Raw genomic sequence first — 21,250 nt, 5'->3', positions numbered from 1 at the left:
AACTTTTATTTTTCTTCAATACTAAACAACAAATAAAAATCTTTTTTTTCTTATAAATATTATAATAATTATATAATTTTTCTCTATTCAAGTTCTGTCTAATTAACTTATCATTCTTTTTTCCTATAAACTTTTCAAAACCATTTTTATCCTAATTATTTCCATTAAAATATCAAAAAACATTTACTATTCTAGTTATTATTTATTAATAATTTTTTAATTTTACCTTATTTTATAAGAATTATAATAATTATTTTATTTAATCTTCTTTTCTCTTTTATTAATTTTTATCTCTTCTTTTTATTATGGCATAATTTATTGTAAACTTATTTTTTTAATACAAATAATTGATAGAGAGTACCAACAAAACCATCATATATCTATTTAGTTCGTTAAAATATATATTTATATATATTTACCCTTATGTAACAGTTAAAAAAAAAAAATTTTTTTTTTCTTCTCTTTATATATTAGCATATATCTTTCTCTCTTCTCTCCTACGACTCCCCTTTTTTTTTTATTGTTGTTAGGAAAAATTTATACAAAAAAATCTTTATCATGTGATAAAACTTTAAAATATAATTATACCTTTATCTATTTATTATTATTATTATTTTATTTATTTTCTTAATTTTTTTTACCTTTTTGTGATTCTTATAATGTTTCTTGGAATTGTTTTATCTACATACCTTATTTATATAAAACATTATTAATAATTTTACTTTTAATAATTACGTATATTTTTACCTTTAATTTTTTTATATCAATAAACATTCATTTATGTACTTTTTTTTTATATAATAATTCTAAAGATAAAAATTAACTTAAATTTTATGTAAAAAAAACATTCCATCTTCTTGACTTTAAATAATAAAAAAATATATTATTTTTAATCATATTTTTTGAAATAAATACAAATCTTTAGACAAGAACACTCCATTATATTTATATAAATATATTTATAATATATATGTATTTAATTTGTATCCAAAAAATCAGTAGCTTTTTTTCTTTACCATTAACAATATTATCTATTAAATATATATGTTTAGTAATAATAAACAAAAATAAATATTTAAGTTCTTGTTTTTTTTTGTTATTTTTTTTTTATATGAAACTATATTTTCTTATAAAAAAAAATATATTTTTACATTTTTAATACATTTATATTTTTTTTACTAGAAATGAAAAAAAAAAATTTTTTTAAATTAATTTATTATCAAAAATTAATTTTCTTTCTTTTTTTCTTTCTTACATTATCATTACCAACAATTCTTTTTTATTTTTTTTTTTACATGTTGTCAAAAAAAAAACACCAGTTGTTTTGAAATAATGTTTTAAGTACAAATAATTTATAATATTTTTATATATTTTTTTTTAACAAAATATTCTCATATAATCCAAAATACTTAACTAATTATAATTATTTATTTTCTTTTATTTTACCATGAATAATTTTAAAAAAAAGAAAGATTTTTTTATCTAGTTTTTTTTAAAAAAAAAGAATAATTCTATATATCACGTCTAAGACTCTCTTTATACATTTATCCTCAATTTAGTTAATACATTTTTATTGGAATTGCTTTATATCTCACATTTTTTTCCCACTTTGATATGCATATATTTTAAAAATAGATTAAAGGTAATATTAATATATTTTTCAAAATCTTATATTTTTAAAAGATTAACTATTAATATGTTATTTTTTTTTATTTCTTTTATATTATATTTAATTTTGTTATTTCAATTATTTTTATCTTTTATATATTAAAAAAAAGAAGATTTTGATTTTATTATTTTTAATATTAAATATTTTTTTTTTTAGATTTTATATATATATTTATTTATATATAATACATATTATATTATTTCTTTATTTTTTTGAAAAAAAGCCAATGTGCCTGCTCCTTTTTTAGAAAGGAGCTAAATCATATTATTCAAGCTGACCAAATCTAAATTTATACAGATGTTATTAAAGCTTCTTCCATGTAACTGTTCCTCAATTAGTGAAAGCCAAACGTATGTTAAATTAATCATTTTAATAGATATAATATTTTATTAATAAAAAAAAAAAATAATGAAAAATCATATGAAAAAAAAATAGATATGATTAGTACATTAATATATATATATATTAATAAAATAACACACATTTGGTAGTTATTTGGTATATATAAATAAAATATACCAATAGATAAAATCAAAAAAAAGATTAGAAGCACACTATGTTGTGCTTTAATGAGGCTTCTTAAGCTAATACTAATGGCAGAACCTTTCATAGTTAGAGCATTAGAGTTCATTAACTTTCCTCTATCCTCATGGAAATGCGTTTCTTTAGCTTATTTTTTTTTAAGTTAATGAATGCACTTTATAAGATTAAAAATATTTTATCAATTTATATATAAAACTTTAAAAACAAACATTTGTATTATTTATTTTTACATAATGTGTCTCGCTCGTTTCAGATTGGCTTCTCATAAAAATGAAGGTATGAATCAAGGTCCTACAACTATAGATAAATCTACTGACAGGTTTGTTTAATTTTAATATATAATTATAAAAAAAAAAATTCTAAATAATTTTATTTTAATTTCTTTAATTATTAATAATATTCAAATCACTTTATATTATTAATTTTTTTTTTTTTTAAATTTTTAAAAATTTATTACTTATCAAAGTAAATTATTTTTAATTAAAAAAAAAATTTTTTTAAACATTTTTCATACACCTGACTGTAATAAAGTATCTTTATATTTTACAAAAAATTTTAATAATTAAATATTTTATTATCTCAAATAACTTTTAAATAATACATTTTGTATATTAAAAATTTTTATGTTATAAAAAGAAAGTTTTGATATAAGTTTTTAAAACTTTCTTTATACCATAAACATTTTTAAAAGGTTAAATTTATATAATTAACATTTTTACTACAAAAACAATTTATGTACCGAAACGGAAAATGTTCTATTATAAAAATTATAAAAAGTAGATTTCAATGTCTTTTAAATTTAAAAGTTTTAATATAAGAAATATTATTTTGTAAAGTCTAATGAGGTTAATTAAATATTTTACAAACAAATTCATAAACTGCTTATTGAAAAATATTAAACTAATACTAAGTCAACAGTCATTATTAAAATTTTTTAGGATGTCTTATGATGAAGTACAAGCATGGGGACAATCTTTTGAAAGATTGATGAATAACAAAAGTAAGTTTTTTTTTTAAAATAAAAATATTTGAATTTCTTTTTTTTTTGCTTTAGTTGGACAGAAATATTTTGCTGAATTTTTAAAATCTGAATTTTCTGATGAAAATATTCTCTTTTATCAGGCATGTGAAGAATTAAAACGTGAAAAAAATCATGAAAAAATTGAAGAAAAAGCTCGTATTATTTATGAAGATTTTATTTCAATTTTATCACCAAAAGAAGTTTCACTAGATTCACGGGTTAGAGAGATCATTAATAACAATATGGTTCATCCAACAGCGCGTACTTTTGATGAAGCACAGGCACAGATTTTTACATTAATGCAAAGAGATTCATACCCAAGATTTATTGCTGGACCTGTTTATAAAAGTCTTATTAGTAGTTACGGACATATGGAAGAGCTTTAAATGTATATATAAGAATTTAACTTTGGTAAATATATTGGCATTTTTAAAATTATAATAATTGTAAAGAAAATTTATCAATATTTATATTTGGTATGATATCATATATTAACCAAACATTTTTTTTTGTTTTTTTTTTATTTACAAAAAAATGAAGTATCTCAAAAAATAACACAACACTTTTTATCCATTTAAAAAAATCTATATCATTTAAGTGTAACGTCTTATCTTCTTAATTTATGATGCTTCATCATTCAAAAAAAAAATTATATCACTTGGATCTCTTGTTTTTTTTTTACCACTGTTGTCAAATTAAATCTATTTTACAAGAAAAAATGTTTATATATATATCAATAATATATAATAATTAAAAGAAAAAATTTCAAATATTGAAAAATAATTTTCAAATACAATTTCAAGTATTACTAATTAATTTAAACTTTTTTTAATTTTTTAACAATTTTTTATTTTTATAAATACTAGTTTTATTTAAACTATTAAAGTTTTCTCTAAATAAATAAATCTTTTAAAAAAAAATTTATAAATACATAAATTAATTTTTCACTTTTTTTATTATTTCTATTATATTATATTATATATATATATTTATTCCTATAATAGTTCCCTGGCCAAATTATCTATCAAAAACTTTTTCAATTCTTATTTAATTTTCTCTTGATTTGTCTAATATCACATACATGAACTAGTTTTCTTATAAATATATGTTCAAATTATATGTATCTCCAAATGAATACTATAATATTTATTTATTAAATTTCACATTTTACATATCCTTACAATTTTGTGATTTAAGATATTCTTTTTATTATTAATGATATAATATATATCAATTTCATTAGTCAATTCCTCTCAAAATCTAATAAATATAAATAATTTGACCTGAAGAAATCTTAGATATCAATATAATATATAAATATATATTAAAAATATATATCCCCTATCATCAAAATGATTTCCCTTCTTTTGCCTATGAATTTTTATTTGGAGATAAACAAAATTTTACATCAAAAGGTGATATGATATATCAAACAATTTGTCAAAGATGAATGAATATTTTGGTTTTATGTATTTCCACAAAACTTTTTATTGACATGATTATTGCAAAATTTGATAATATATTTTTAAATATATAGGACAACCCAAAAGACACAAAATCGCTACTATTACTATAATCATTTTGAATGGGAAATTTTTATTGTTGTTATAATTAAACATTTAATAAGGCAATCACGACACATTCAAATTCTCTATTTTAATGTGAAAAATCAAAAACAATATCTTTAAGTCCAGGAAAAGATATTGAACATAAATATATTTATATATATAATATTATATATGATCAAAACAATTTCATTATTACAAAATCTCTAACCATTTACTTTTAATTTATTATATGTAATCTAAAAAGAAAATCCCTCCAAATCAAAAATATATACCGTTTCAATTTGAACTTACATTTATCCTCTATTTTTCTCCAATAAACATTAATTACCCCCTCCCCCCTTTTTAAACTAAAAAGTTTTGTGTTCAAAAATTATGTACAATTTTATATTAAATCCCCCCATCAGTCATTATATATATATATAATAACTTTTTAAAATAAAAATACTTATTTTAAATGTTATGACATAAACTGTAGATTTTCATAGAAGTGTCTGAACTTTCTCTATATTTTTCATTCACCTTTGTACAAGAAAAATAAGAAGGTAGAAGAAAAAGAAAAGATGACGAGTAGGTAACAAAAAAAAAAAAATAATAAACTAGTTTGAGGAATCACAATAATATAAAAATGTTCTTTTTTATTAACCATTTTCTATAATGTCAATACAATAATAATATTACATTTTCTGACCATTGGAGAAAATGATAATATTATAAAAAAGAAAATGGAGAGAGAGAGAAGAATGATGATGATGGTAGATGAAAAATATATATGATAAGTATGAGTATATATCTTTCAATAATATATAATATTTTATATATATATATATACTTGAAAATCTTTTTCTAAAGATAACTGATTAAAGTTGATTGTTGCGTAATCTTTTATTCATATAATTATATTTATATATGTATATATAAACATATTTTAAGTAAATACCTTTTCTTCAAATTTTATATACCAAATCTCCTTCAAAATCAATTATATGGTTCTGTGTCTTTGTGTTAATCGGATCTATTTTTCTTTTGACTTATTATATTCAAAAATTTTGTCCTCAACTGTATATATATTCTTTTAAAGTATTTTTATCTTTAAATATTTATGTCTCTTTTCTTTATTATTATTTTTAAACTTTTATACATACATTTTAAGTTCTATTTATATCAAAAATTCTTTTGGTCAAGTGACTCGTTATGCACGATTTATTACCACCATGATCCTATTATTATTATTACTTCTTTTTGCAAAAGTAATTGATTTTTTTTTTTTTGATATTAATTTTATTTTTACAAAATAAAGATGAATTAAATATTATAACATTAATTATTTCACATTACATTTTTTTTTTTTAATTTGAAACTTTTTTTTTATCATAACTATTATTATATTATAAAAATAATTTTATTTTAAAAACTTTTCATTTCATTTCTTTACCGTAATATGCTAATTATAATAAGAAAAAAATATATATATATTACGATCAAAAAAGGAAATGATGGCAGGTGATTTGTTTATTATATATTTTAAATTAAATTCTTCCTAAAATTTTCTTTATAAACATTTATTATATTAAAGTGTAATTTTAACAAAAATTGAAAGTAATTATAATCATATATATTTTGAAATTTATTGTATTTTTACAAAAATTTTGTCATCCTCACATTAACTTTTTCATAAACTTTTTAATAATAATTGCAATCACCAAATATAGATGATGATATTCTCTTCATCAAATAGGAAGTGGAGCAATCTTTAATATAACAATATTTTCATGGTATCCTGGCTATATATATTTATATATTCATCTCCTATTCATACATATAAAAATATTACTATCTCCTTTTTATTTCTTTTTACCATTCTCATATCCAATCCCACAATTATAATACTCTTATTAACTATTTTGAAAGTGTTTCTTTCAAAATTACATATTCTTACCTATATTTTTCAATTGATCTATATATATTAATACTTTTATATTATTCATTTACATTATATTACTCTTCTTTGCCATAAACATAGATAATAATTGTTTACACTTTCTATAATTATATATATACCTTAAATTAAGTAATATAATTCTTTTTTATTTCCTCTTTTTTTTTTATTTATTAGTTATTATTTTATTTTATATATATTTATCTATATTATTAGATATAATATTTATTAAATCATTGTTTAATACATTTTTTTTTATTATAATTTATTTTATATTTAAATGAAACATTATTTCTAATTCATTATTAATATATATATATATATACCAAAAAATACAAATATTTTACAATCACAATTTTTTTTTTTTTGATATTTCTATCTCATTCATAACCCATCATTTCTGGTTGTTTTTATTTTTCATCAAATTATTTATTATAATTCCAATAAATGTCTTTTTTTTTTAAAAAAAAGATACCAATTCAATTTGTTTATTGGAAAATATTGTTATATGTTTTTTTTTGATATAAATCTTAAAAAAATATATTATATGATTTTTCATCATATTGTATATTATTATTTATGATAACTATCTTTCATTGATTATTACCATGTTTTGAATTGTTAAGACAAATTTTATACATTCTATTCAGTCACTATTTTTATTAACTTTATTAACATTTAAAAATATACATTTGATAATAATTATAATATATATTAATCTTTTATTATGACAAGATATTTAATTTAGTTAAATAATGATAATATTGTTAAAAAAGGGACATATTTTCTCATTAAAATAGTTATTAAATATTTATTGTCTAAAAGTATTTTAATTAACCATTTTAAAGTATATATTTCATTTTTTTATATCATTATAAAATAAGTGTAATTTATTTGATCACCTTTAAATTGCTTTTTTGTAAAAAAGAATTACAATAAATGATAATTTAAAAAACTTATTGTATATTAAATAGTAACAATATTAATAATAAGTTAAAATATATACTTTTCTTACATGTGACTGTAATTTTTCTATGTATAATCAGATGTAAATTTTTCATAACATTACAAACATCTTATTTATTTGTGATGGTAAACTTTCTATCTACACATACCTTTATTTTGTTAAAATATTTTCTATTAAAATATTATAAAATATCTTTAATTTTAAGATATTTTCTTTTATATACAAATTATACCCTTAGGCCCTTCTATAACAATTATTTTATTCCCCCTTTATAAACTTTATTACCAAACGCTTCAATTATCATGAAAAATAAAAACATAAAGCAAAATTAATTTCAACTTTAAAATTTTGTCAATGATCATTAAATATACTAAAAATATATTCTATATATTTTATTTTCTCATTACAAAAATAACATTCATTGGTCGAATTTTTGAATTACTTTTTTTTTTTAAAAAAAATACCTTTTTTTTTTATATAATTCTTACCATATACTAATCTTTTAATAAATGAAAGTTTTTTTTTAAAAACATCTAAAAAAAATAATCTTAAATATTTTTATTTTTAATTATTCTTCCCTCAAAATACAATATAATATTTATAAAACACAAACAAAAAAAAATAATACCATACCAATATCTTATTAACTTTTTAAATAAAAAGTTCTTTTTTTTTTTTCTTTTTCCATTACTACAAAACAATTTATGTTGTATAATACTATTTAGTTATTATATATCATATATTATCATAAATGAAGTCAGATATGAACTGTCATCAGTATGTAATATGTCCTCCTGAAAATAGTAAGAGTGTTTTTTTATACAGTTATTAGCTCCGCCTACCCATCCATCTCTCCCGATCTCCCAAAGACCATAAGTAATAATAAAATAAAATTTTTATTTAATAGAAGCCCTTTTACTTATAGACACGTTTGTCTGATTGTCTTCTTCTTTCAAAATCGTGATCACTTTTTTATCGCTTTTTCGTGTGTACCCACCCTTCATCTGTTCTGCCCAATGAAAACCGGTCTTCTGATGCGTTGATTTGCTCCTGCGTCGTAGTTTTTATTTCTCCTTCTTTTTCTTCTATCTATTGTCCACCTGCCAAACCATCGCTCCTTGATAATAAAAATATAATAAAATTATATAATATATTTTCGCAAACTTTTATAAGTCTTTTCTCTGTACAACTTTTTACAATAATATTATCACATACATACATACATATATATTATATATATATATATATATATATTCATACGTACACACATATATACATACCAATAATTTTCATATAATATAGAGTGTTGTGAAGGATTTTTGAAGAAAATTTACTCTCCTCTTTTTCTTCTTTCTTCAAACATCCCAATATATTTATATGTATGTGTGCGCAGAAATAAATATATACCTATACATACCACATCTAAATATTATTATATATATATATATATAATATCTCTGCGCACAAAATACACACCTTTAAAAATATAAAATATAAAAATAGAGGAATGATCAAACCACTCTCTCTTCTAATATATATAAAACTTCGCACAAATAATATAGTATGACAACAGAAGGAGAAGAAGAACATACACTTACTCTACTGGTTTTTCGAGTTTAGTCTCTTTTCTACCACCATCAACTGTCTACACGGTTCTCTCCTTCGGCACCAAAAGGACCGGATCATCTAGTAATAGTAGTTTCTATAAGCCTGTTTTGCCTCCCCACTCTTCATGATACATGAACCTTTCCATCTGACCTTTAACTATTCTTTTTTCTTTTTTTTTTTTTTTTATTATCATTACCTGTCCTTGCCATACTTAGATTGATCTATCTATCTATTTATTATTTCTATATTTTAATAATACTAATGCCCTTTTCATTCTACTGAATATTCTACTACTTCACATCATAACACAATAATTTTTTTTATTACTTCATATTCTATTAAAATATTCTTATCATTCCAATCAAATTTACTCTATTATTAATTAATATATTATGGTGCTACAATATTATTTATTTATCTTTTTTTTTGCCAATATTATATATATATAAACTAAAAATCAAACTAATATTTTATTGTTAAACAAAAATGTTGAATGAAATTAAATTTTTTTTATCAAATACAATTATTATTTATTTATTATTTTCCTATTAATTGCAGCATTCAATAAAAAAAATATATATACAAATCTATAAACATAATTTTTTAATATTATTTTTTTGTATCTTCTATACAATATTCAATCAAATATATTTATTAATCTATTATAATATACTAAAATTATTTGTCTACTGATTCTCTTAACCAAAGAAATCTGTTGGCAATCATTAAGCCAACATATAAAATAATGAAGTTTGGTGCTTACGAATCATCTACGGTACTTGCACCAACATCAACAATGTCTTCACAATTTCAATTAGAACCATCTTCTGTTATTAAAACAGCACCACCAGGTTCAAGGCACCTTGATTTGATGTCTGGTAAGGGTGATGGATTTGAATTAACACAATTATCTAATCAAAATCTTTCTGATCTATCAAAAATGCAACCTATTGAACATTATTATCAAATGCCAAATTATTCTCGTGTATATACTGATTATGCTATTGCTGGTCTTGCCACTGGTCAACAACAAAATACTGTTCTCCAAGGGTCAAATCCAAATCAAGGCCATAATACTATTTATTATCCAGCAGCAGTCTTTCCATCAAATGCTGCAGCAGTTGTTAGTGGAGGACTTGGTGGTGGTCAACAGGACTGGCAAAGAGTTACAGGTCCAACTATGGTTGATCAATATACAACAAATGTTGTCTATCCAAGAACATCAACAATACAATATCACCATCAAACTCAGGATCTCAATCAACAAGATCGTATTTTTAAACAAGAATTACCATCACCTGTTGATTCTGGTATTGGTACAGATTTATCATTATTATGTCCAAAAGATGATTTTTATATAACATCACAACCACAAATTCAACATGTAATACAACAAACAAATGTACAAACATCAGATTGCCATCAACAAAATGGTGTTGATAGAACCTCAGATCGTTTAATGTCACATCGTGAAAGTCCTGTTAATATTCCTAAATTACATAATACATTAGGATTTCAATATGTTTTAGAGGCACCCATTAGTACTTCAATAAGAAAAGAGGACGATAGAATGACTTATGTTAATAAGGGACAATTTTATACTATCTCTTTAGACTATCTTCATGATCCATCTAAACCATTAAAAAGTTCAACAGTCAAAGTAAGTCAATTTATATCTTCTTCTTTTTTTTTTTTTCTATTTTATTATATATCTATTATCCTATATATTTTAATTGTCAAAAACTATTCATCTCTTTTTTTTTTTTTATTGTTGTTCTAATTTTATTATAAATTATATAAAATTTTATCTTTTATAGAGTATATTGATGGTTGTCTTTAGAGAAGATAAGACATATGAAGAAGAAATTAAAACATGGCAATTTTGGCATGGACGTCAACATTCCTCAAAACAAAGAATAATGGAAGTTGATTCAAAAAATTCATCTGGTATCATTGGACAGATAGAGGAAGTTGCTCATAATGCTGTTCAATTTTATTGGAATCCATCAGAGACATCCGTAAAAGTATGATATTTATATATAATTAAAAAAAAAAATTAATTATTATTATTTTTTTTTTATAGATAAGTATTGCTGTACAATGCCTTTCAACTGACTTTTCTAATCAAAAAGGAGTCAAAGGATTACCTTTACATATACAAGTTGATACATATGATGAAGGTGATGATGGTAAAATACCTTTTCATAGGGGATTTTGTCAAATTAAAGTTTTTTGTGATAAGGTTAGTTTAAATTTTACTGTAATCTCTCTTTTTTTTTTTCTTTACCATTTTGCACACCATTTTTTTTTTTTAATTTGTTATATCAAAACAAAAATTTCTTCATCTATTTCTTTTATTTTCTATCAAATTTTAAAAAGGGAGTAAATATATATATAATGTATTTTGACAATCTATATATACTATTTAAATTGATATAAATATAATATATATATTTAGGGAGCTGAAAGAAAACTTCGTGATGAAGATAAAAGAGCGCAAAAGCGCAAAATTACAGGTAGTTAAGAGTTTAAAAATTTTTATTAAATACCTTTTATTATAAAACGGTTAAGATATGTCTTGTCTATATATATATATATATTACTAATTTATGTCCAATATATTATATAATATAATTAATAATATAATAACTTTTTAAAACACAAAATGTTACAATTTGTATATATAGAGGAAGGGAAAAATTAAATCAATAATATAGAAAATAAATAAATAACATGAAGAATTTAATATAATAATAAATGTGATAAGAATCAAATAAAAAGAGTATATTAATTCAATTAACCCAGCTTTTTGTACAATCCAACCTTTGAACTGGTTAATTTTTTCCCATTTCCTGTCCCTTTTTACACCTTCATGTCAACTAAACTAGTCTAATATTTGCTTTTATCAAGTTTTCAATTCCGTAACTAGATTCTCCATCAATAGCATTGGAACATGTTTAGGTAAAACACATATAACCTATCTTTTTTGCAACCTGTATCTTCAATATTATGTTATTACATAATAAAGAAGAAGAAGAAGAATGCTTGTTTGACCTCCATCATCACATCCTGTCCACAATATTTTTAAAGGTTAAATATAAAAAAAAAACCTTGTCTTGTCTTATTAATTTTACTTTTTTTTTTTTATTCACCATATCATTTTAATTATTTATATGATATTTTTATGATATTAATTACTAACATTATATGTTTTATTTAGGGAGCTAATAGAAAAATGTTACATGAAACTAGAAGAGATGAAAAACGGAGAATGCAAGGTTTGTTTATTAAACGTCTTATACTACTAATACTTTATGTATATTTACACAACTAATTAACATTTCATGTTATACTATTATTTAAACCGTTAAAATAATTATTATTGTAAAAAAAAAATATATAAAGTATATATACATAATATTTGTATATATACTATTAAAAAAATAAATTCCTTTAAATAAAAATCTTATCGCCTTATTTTTTGATTTTCTAGGAAGAAAAAAATCTGACGGTGAATATCATGAACCATGTGATCGAAGTGAATTTTATCATATGAGTGATTTAGAAAAACCTGCAGCACTTTTTGTGGCGTCAGATGATTTTGATGCCTCATACTTGGATACTAGCTCTCTTAATTATGATGGCCTCTCAGACATGGAACCAATGGCAAAAAGGCCGCGGACAGCTGAACGAGGTATGTTTATACATCTATCACTACTACTATAATATTTTTATTTTCTTTCTCTTCTCACAATTACCGTATCCCAATATCATTTTTTTTTTTTTTTTGTAAATACTTCATTTAACAAACATACATAATATATATATCTGTTTGTCTCTTCTTCGTCAAATATAATTGTATAAAATTTCACATTTTAAATAGAAATAAATAAAACAGTTAATGTTACTTCAATTATATTTAAAAAAAAAAAACATTATTTATAATAACAAAAAAAAAAAAAAGTTAACATTATCATTAACAAATTATCCTCATTTTTTTATTATTTTATTTTTAGTTATGATATATGTTCGGAAACGTGATGAAGCAATATATACACCCTTACATATTGTCCCACCATCATTAGTTGGTTTAGTTAGAGCAATAGGTGAAAAATTCGGTGTTGATGGAGATAAAGTGACTGCTCTTTATAAACAATGCCTCAAAGGTGTTACTGTTAAAATGGATGATGATATGTTAAAACATTATTGTAATGAAGACACTTTTGTTATTGATATTGAAAATACCCAAGAAGATCATAATTATTATGCTGTAACGTTAACAGAAATTCAAACAAATAATCAGTTTGTTAATCAATCGTAGAAGTATATACATATGTTTATATTTTTATTTTAATAATTTTTAATGTTACTAATCGTTTTTTTTTTTTTTTTGTGAAAAAAATAATCTCTCAGTGTCTTTCTCCTGGCTTCAGAAAAAAGTTTTTAATTATAATAGAAGTTGTATCAAAATATTAAAAAAAAATATATATATAAGAAAGTACTTCATTACTATTAGAAGACGGGTCGCAAAATGGCCCTTCAGGATTTTTTTTTATAAAATTTTTTAGTGAAACCAAGAAGCTTTGTATTTTTTTTAAAATTTCAAATTACAATTATTCTTATATATATATTAAATTACCTATTTCTTTAATCAAAAACAAAATTAATATTTTACATATACATATTTGGAATACACATTATATATAAATACAAACTTGGTGAAGAATCGCCACCCTGTGAATAATAACAAATTTAACTCTATATATAAAGAAATTATCATTTTATTTATTTTTCTAATTATTAATTGATAAAAAATAATTAAAACGAAAAATTTTATAGTTTTATTATGTCTTTGCATTAAATGTTTTATTATTATTGTTGTAAATAGTTGTGCTTTGAAAAAAAAAAATTAATCAATTAATTATAAATTATAGTCTCTCTCTTATTATTATTTTTTATTATTATCTTTATCATATGTTTTAACTAGATTTATTTTAAAAGTAAATTTCTATTTTTGTAAATTTTTTTATTATGTATATATAATCATATCATATGATTTTTGAAATGTATTTATCCTCAGCTTTGGCGAATAAAAATTGAAGTTGTTATATATTACAGATAAATATAAGATGTATTTATATAATTTATTTTTTTTTTGTTGTCTCCTATAATCCATCACAAACAGGATTTAGATGATCATGATGAATTTTTAAGCTTTAATAAACTGGTTTATATAAAAATTTAATAATAAAATTAGTCTCTATTAATGGTCATTTCAAAACAAAAACACATAAATATCTTTACGTAATTTTATCCACAATAATAAGGGATTGACAAAATATCATTTTAATACATTGAAAAAAAAAAATGAACAATATATTTTCTCTTCCATAAATTCAATCCACTAATTCATCGTTATTATTATTATCACCATCATTTATTATATCACTTTCCATTTTTTTTAAATCAGGAATTAACCTATTTATCAAGCTTTCTTTTTCAATCAACTCACCATTTATCAAATCAAATGGCTCAAATATTTTGAGCTCCCTTTCAGTTGAAAGAATAGTATCACTGCCATGACCTACATTTCTCGTATCCGATAATGAAAAAGAATTTCGTAAACTTTCACTATTATCGTTTTCCATCCAATTTTTAAATAATTTTGAGGGACCTAATAAATTTCTCCATAATTTAACAGGATCATTTTTTGATTCAGGAACTGTTGTCAATTTTAAAGCAATTACTGGTCCACTAAAATATATAAATATATAATTATTTTTTCTTTTAAATAATTTATATATAAATAAATTAATCATTTTATTTATAATATTATAAAATTAATTTTATAATAATATTAATATAAAATAATTAAATGATTAAATATCAAAAGAAATTTTTAGCATTCCTTAATTTATAAAATCTTTAAAAATCTTTATGTTATCTTTTATAAGATACTGTAATGTCCTAAATCTTTTCTCCATCAAAGAATTGAGTGGTATATTTGATGGATACATATCCTAATACTTCATATTTTAAAATAAATAAAATTAATTTTTAGTATTAAAAGACCTATTATAAATTCAAATAATAATTATTGTACATACAATTTTAATCTCAGATAACAATTTATCTCCTCTGAACTATTTTTAATTTCTAAATAAATGACAAAAGGCAAAGAGGATTACAATGATGAAACTTTTTACATTAATTTCACTCCATAAACTATACTAATATATCTATTGAGGCATATCCTAAAGAATGTATTTATCAATTAAAAACTTTTGTCTATCTCTTTTTGTAATATTAAAATTACTTAACATAAATAAAAATATTTCGTGAAATTATTTCATATGACTAATCATTTGATAATTTTTAAATAAAAATTAATGACTCATCAAATAGATATCAAAATTTTCCACATGCCTTAATGTTTTTTTTTTGTTATTTGGTAAATTATAATAAAAAAAAATTGAATATATTAGTACATTTAAAATAATTACTTTTTCTTATATTTCTTTTTTATGTGTTTAATTTATTAGTTACATACTTCTTTTTTTTACTACATCAAACAGAAATAATTATTATTCATAAGAAATAAATTTTAAATTCAATTACATATTCTAACAAAAAAAAAAGTAATACCATATCTTTTAATCATATATATAAATTTAACAAAAAAGAAAATTTTTATTTTATTTATCATTTACCATTCAGGAAGTAATTACTTAAAAGGTATTTACAGTTAGAAAAAGAAATACTTCCATTCAAATATATATATTTCTACACAAACAAAAGTATAAAAATAACTAAAACTATCACTTTTACTTAGTAATTTTTTATATCTTGACTATCAAAATTAACTTTTAAAAAGGAAAACTTCAAAAACAAAAGAGAGAGAGAGAAATATTGAAGTAAGAAAGAAAAATTAAAATGTTTAATTACTCTTTCACAAAATTATACCATCTATTCATCATATACATTTTCCTTGACGTCACTTTGATAACAATCAAAGGATTTTTAATGTTCTACTTGTTGTTAAAAGAAAATAATACATATACTTTTTATTTTTGTTAAAAGGTAATAAATATTTTCTTCTTCTTTTCCTCTCTCTTTTATTCTTTTTTCTTCTTTTCCTTCATTAGATAGGGATCATCATCATCATCAACAACAACAAAAATTTTCAATGAATTTTTTTTTAAATATTTATTATTATACACTTACCTGCATACATGAGTAATTAGACGGTTGTAAAAAAATTTACCTAAAAGATAAATAAAATAATTCTTATTATTATTGTTGTTATTTTTTTTTTTCTTTTATTATATTAATAATGAAAAAAAACTTTTATATTCTTTTATTTTCTTACCCTCATGTTCTTTGTATAACTCTCCAGCTATCTCTTTTGTTAATGTTAATCTTTTTCCACCAACAATTAAAAGTCCTTCATCTACAATCCTTTCAATAACTTTCTAACAAAAAAAAAAATGAAAATTATTTTTTTTTGTAAAATAAAAAAGTATTTATATATATATAACTGTAAAAGTGATCAAAAAAAAAAAAAAAAGTCATACAATATCTTCTTTCAAATGCACAAAAACTTAACAACTTTTAAAATCTTAAAAAGTTCTTTTATTTAATCTCTTATAAAATATATAAATAATCATTTATCTTCTTTTGTCCATTAAAATACTTATTCTTTTATCTATCTCACTCAAATTCTTAACTTCTTCTCTCTCTCTATAAACTCAATTAAAAATATTATCTCTCTTTTCAATCAAAAACTTTTTAAAACTTAACAAAGAAAATACCATTATATGGCTATTCAATATACCCATTAACTACTATTTTTATTATAAAATCAAAAGTAATAATACTTACCTTTAAAATAATAGGATTTGATGTGATGTCGGGTTTTAAAAGTGCAAACGTGTGACCACGATTAGGCAGCTGTCGAGACACCATTAATAATATTACTCCAAAATGCATTATTTGTTGTATGTCTTTCTCTATTCAAGAAAAAAGAAAATGATTTTAGAAATATTTTTATAATATAACTTTTTATGAAGAAAGACATAAACTTCTTATGTAAGAAATTTCTTATTCAACATAAATAATAACAGTAGAGGGACTTTTTCTTTAAGATAAATATATATATTATTAATATTTCTTTTTTTTTTCTGATAAAAATTAAAATATAATTTTATCAAATGGAAAATGATAATAGTCTCTTTTTTTTTTAATATTGGTACAGTGTTTATCAGGAGTAATAATTATATAGAAAAAATTAATAATAATATTATAAGGATTTTATCAAAAAAAATAATTGAAAAAAAAATAATACTTTTTTTTATTTTTAAATTATTATACTAAATTAAAACCTTCTTGTCCATGTTCCATACTAATGAGTAATCTTTTATACATTTCTTGAGTATCCTCAATTTTTGGTAAATCTAATATATTAAAACACGTATGTGCTACAGGTAATAAATTTTCAGGAATTGGTTGAATTGTCATTTTAATTGATCCTATACCTTGAATAGGAATTCTTGTTGATCCCATAAGAAATTGGAGGAATTTTTTTCGTTGTTCTAAATTAAATTCAAAAAATGCCTCCCAAAATGCTTTGATTGTAGGGTGATTAGGATGAAAAACATCTTTATAAATAGTTGTATCTTTGAAAACTTGCCAATCATAACTTTCATTACCAACAACCAATTCATGTAACTCTTTTGGTTGGAAAAATGGTAGTAAACTTGATGACATAACTGTTTTAAATCCAGATAAAAATTCTTCAAATTGTTTTCTTATCATTTCATCTTTACCACCAATAGTTAGCTTTCTTTTAACATAAAGATTAACAAATTCATTTTTATTTAATTGTGTTACAGGTGTCTTGGCTCCGTCAGGTTTTAATTCAACTTCAATTATCTCATCAAAAATCTCAAAGTTTACTACAAAATATACTCCAAATGTTTCTTCAAAATCATCTCCTTCATATTCTAACATTGATTGCATTGCTCTTCCCTCTGATGGATATAATTGTAATAAGTCTTCTAAATTAACTTCTTTACCAAGAATTAATTTATATAAAGCTAATGGAAATGGAAAATCAACCAATACTTGATTATAAATTGCTAATGCACAAAGAATTCCACAAAGTTTAAAATTAACAAGATCTGTTGGATATCCTGAAAACCATACTAAATGACTTTCACTATCTTCTTTAAACATTCCAAAATGTTGTTGAAAAAGTTCTTTGAAAACTAAAATAAAAAATTCTTTCTTAAGACCACCAGCATCCTCTCCTGGTTCACCTTCAAATGTTACACGAAGACCTTTAACTAATTGTGCCCTCGTTTTCCCAGCAATAAAATTTAAAGCATCCTCCAATATATGTGTTCTCCTTATTTTCATTTCCAGAAAACGATCATCTTCAATGAGAACTGGTAATGTTCCAACTAAAGGATTAAAAATATAATGAATTGTTGGTCCAGCTGCACTGGCAGCCTGGATTCTTAAAAATTCAGATTCTAATTGTAATAATTCTGACTTGGCTAAAGCATTCATGACAAATGGAAATTGTGTCCAATAAAAATGTCCATTAACTGGTTGACCAGTACCAGAAATAAAATTAAAAAAGTCTCTCTTTATATCAACATGTTCAGCCAAGTTGTCAATATAAAATTTCTCTATAGGAACCTTAGAAGTTTTTTCATTAACTTGCCTCAAAATATTTAAAACACCTAACATTTGTGGAATTGAGTGAACGTACTTTTTATCATCTTTGCAAACTAAGCAAAATCCTATTGCACTAAGAATAACATGAATTATTCTTCTGAAATGTCGTGCCTGAATTTGAGACCACCAAGACATTAAAATTTCTTTTGATTCCTGTTCTTCAGTATACTGAAATAGAGCCCTTAAAAATGGTAATGTAACTGTAGCAAAAAGTTCATGATCTTTATCAACCATCACATGAAACCAGGGAAGATATAAGAATAATCGTAAACTTTCAGCTGGAATATGACCATTAAAACTATAAATTCTTTCTGATTCCCAAAATTCTATTTGACATAAACTACTGACAATGGCATCGACAACACTATGGTTGGCATCTCGAAGTTTTGTTATTAAATCAAAACTTTCCATAGCTTCATCTAAATTTATTCCATGATTTTTAGCTGAACAGTTGAATCTTCTATCATCACTAAAAAGAAAACTACCATTCATTGCTGATATTGATGTAAAGATATTTTCAAGAACACCAATTAATTCTATGTTATCATTTTTTTTAATTAACTCTCTAACAGTAACAATATTTAAAAATCTCGGAACTTTAAGACAATTTGTCGCTGAATCAACAATTGTACTTTGATATAATGGATCTTCAATCATAAAACTTTGATCAGATCCAGCAAATATTGATGCTATATTATGGTAATTTTTTAATTTTCTTGGAGTTATTTGTGTATTAAAACTATTTAAACCCAGTTGCCCATTGTTATTAGTTCCAAATGACCAAGCTTGCCCATTTACCAATGCCAATGAGTGCCTTCTTCCACAGGCAATAGCTGAAACATGTGATCCTAAAAATTCAGGTATTGATACTGGTACATCTTCGCGATCTTTTTTTCTTCCTAAACCACATTGTCCTGAAGAGTCACTACCAAATGCAAAAACTTTACCATCTTTAGATAGTGCCAATGTATGATTAGAACCACAGGCTACATAAACAATATTCATTGAATCTAAATGTTTAACTCTTTTAGGTAAATTTCGACACACGTAATCTTTATGTCCTAATTGTCCACAATCATTTGTACCCCATGTATAAACACCACCACTAGCTGTTAAAGCAACATAATAATAATCACCTGCAGCAATTTGAACAATAGGTAAAAACCCAATCAAGTCAACTATAATAGGTTCTCTTAAAACTTTTGACATATATTCTCCCCATATCCATATAGTTCCAGCTTCAGATAATGCCATAGAGGAAGCTGCACCACATGAAACTTGAACAACTTCTGTAAAAGTACACAATTTTCTAGGTAAGATTATCTTTTCACTTGGAAAATTAGACAAAATTTGTCCTTTTGAATTATCACCCCATCCTAAAAGTCTACCATCCTCAACAACAGCTAAATTATGATTACATCCAACTGATATTTGTATTATTTTAGCTCCAACTCCCAAATTTACAGGATATATTGAATATGAACCTAAAAAAAAAGTCATCACAATTTATACTATTTTCTATAAAATTTCACAACCTTCCTCACAACATTCTCTTCCCAATTGACCAAAACCATTAGAACCAACACTCCAAACTGTTCCATCATGACAGAGAAAAAGTGTATGACTTAAACCACAGGCAATTGAAACTACCTTAACACCATGTTCATCAACAGGAATCCCAATAACCCGAGTAGGTTCAACAAAACATTCTGAATCATCACGTATTTTTACACCAAATTGTCCACAATTTCCATTACCAAAAGCATACAAACTTTTCCTTCTATATGACATTATATAGTTAGTTATATCTTCAATGATATTCTCTAAAAATATTTTAAAATTTTGATGAATTCCAACTATTTTCCTGTAGCAATTAATGATTAAATATTTAATATAGAAAATATAAATTAGAACACGAGGTATACATATGTGTATCTTTAAACGAAAAAATGTCGTCTTATGGTGAGTTTTGATAACAAATAATCATACAAAATAACATTAAATATATGTTCATCAATATTGTGTAATAAATAACAATAACAAAATATTGATAAGTTATGGGTTTTTTTATTTCTGCTTTTTACTTAACATTTTCAAATAAAAATAAAGTGATATATTAAAATAAAAATGTTTACATGTGTCCTTTACTTTCTAATGTTTTTGGTACATTTTAAAAAGATTTTTTCACGGTACTTTT

At 22.1% G+C, this 21,250-nt stretch overlaps 4 protein-coding genes across 4 annotated transcripts; 2 read left to right on the top strand and 2 right to left on the bottom strand.

The window, feature by feature from the left end:
* Positions 1–1,966: 1,966 nt before the first annotated feature.
* SRAE_1000262000 (Regulator of G protein signalling domain and Regulator of G protein signalling superfamily domain and Regulator of G-protein signalling, domain 1-containing protein) lies at positions 1,967–3,619 on the top strand (the record flags this gene model as incomplete). The annotated part of the gene is made up of 4 exons (XM_024649718.1): positions 1,967–2,019; positions 2,466–2,531; positions 3,151–3,212; positions 3,267–3,619. 4 exons carry the CDS (start codon positions 1,967–1,969, stop codon positions 3,617–3,619), a joined length of 534 nt encoding a protein of 177 aa, XP_024503567.1.
* Positions 3,620–10,057: 6,438 nt separating this feature from the next.
* On the top strand, positions 10,058–13,633 carry SRAE_1000261900 (Protein grainyhead; the record flags this gene model as incomplete). Its single annotated transcript, XM_024649717.1, has 7 exons — positions 10,058–10,972; positions 11,130–11,336; positions 11,396–11,554; positions 11,771–11,828; positions 12,537–12,590; positions 12,806–13,006; positions 13,329–13,633. 7 exons carry the CDS (start codon positions 10,058–10,060, stop codon positions 13,631–13,633), a joined length of 1,899 nt encoding a protein of 632 aa, XP_024503566.1.
* A 1,075-nt stretch (positions 13,634–14,708) lies between these two features.
* On the bottom strand, positions 14,709–17,301 carry SRAE_1000261800 (Nucleoside diphosphate kinase 6; the record flags this gene model as incomplete). Its single annotated transcript, XM_024649716.1, has 4 exons — positions 14,709–15,066; positions 16,537–16,576; positions 16,682–16,784; positions 17,194–17,301. 4 exons carry the CDS (start codon positions 17,299–17,301, stop codon positions 14,709–14,711), a joined length of 609 nt encoding a protein of 202 aa, XP_024503565.1.
* A 375-nt stretch (positions 17,302–17,676) lies between these two features.
* On the bottom strand, positions 17,677–20,844 carry SRAE_1000261700 (Claret; the record flags this gene model as incomplete). Its single annotated transcript, XM_024649715.1, has 3 exons — positions 17,677–19,039; positions 19,088–20,537; positions 20,589–20,844. 3 exons carry the CDS (start codon positions 20,842–20,844, stop codon positions 17,677–17,679), a joined length of 3,069 nt encoding a protein of 1,022 aa, XP_024503564.1.
* Positions 20,845–21,250: the final 406 nt, after the last annotated feature.

The sequence above is a fragment of the Strongyloides ratti genome (assembly GCF_001040885.1).
Source record: "Strongyloides ratti genome assembly S_ratti_ED321, chromosome : 1".
In the NCBI taxonomy this organism is placed as follows: domain Eukaryota; kingdom Metazoa; phylum Nematoda; class Chromadorea; order Rhabditida; family Strongyloididae; genus Strongyloides; species Strongyloides ratti.
This window is presented reverse-complemented; position numbering and strand designations above follow the sequence as displayed.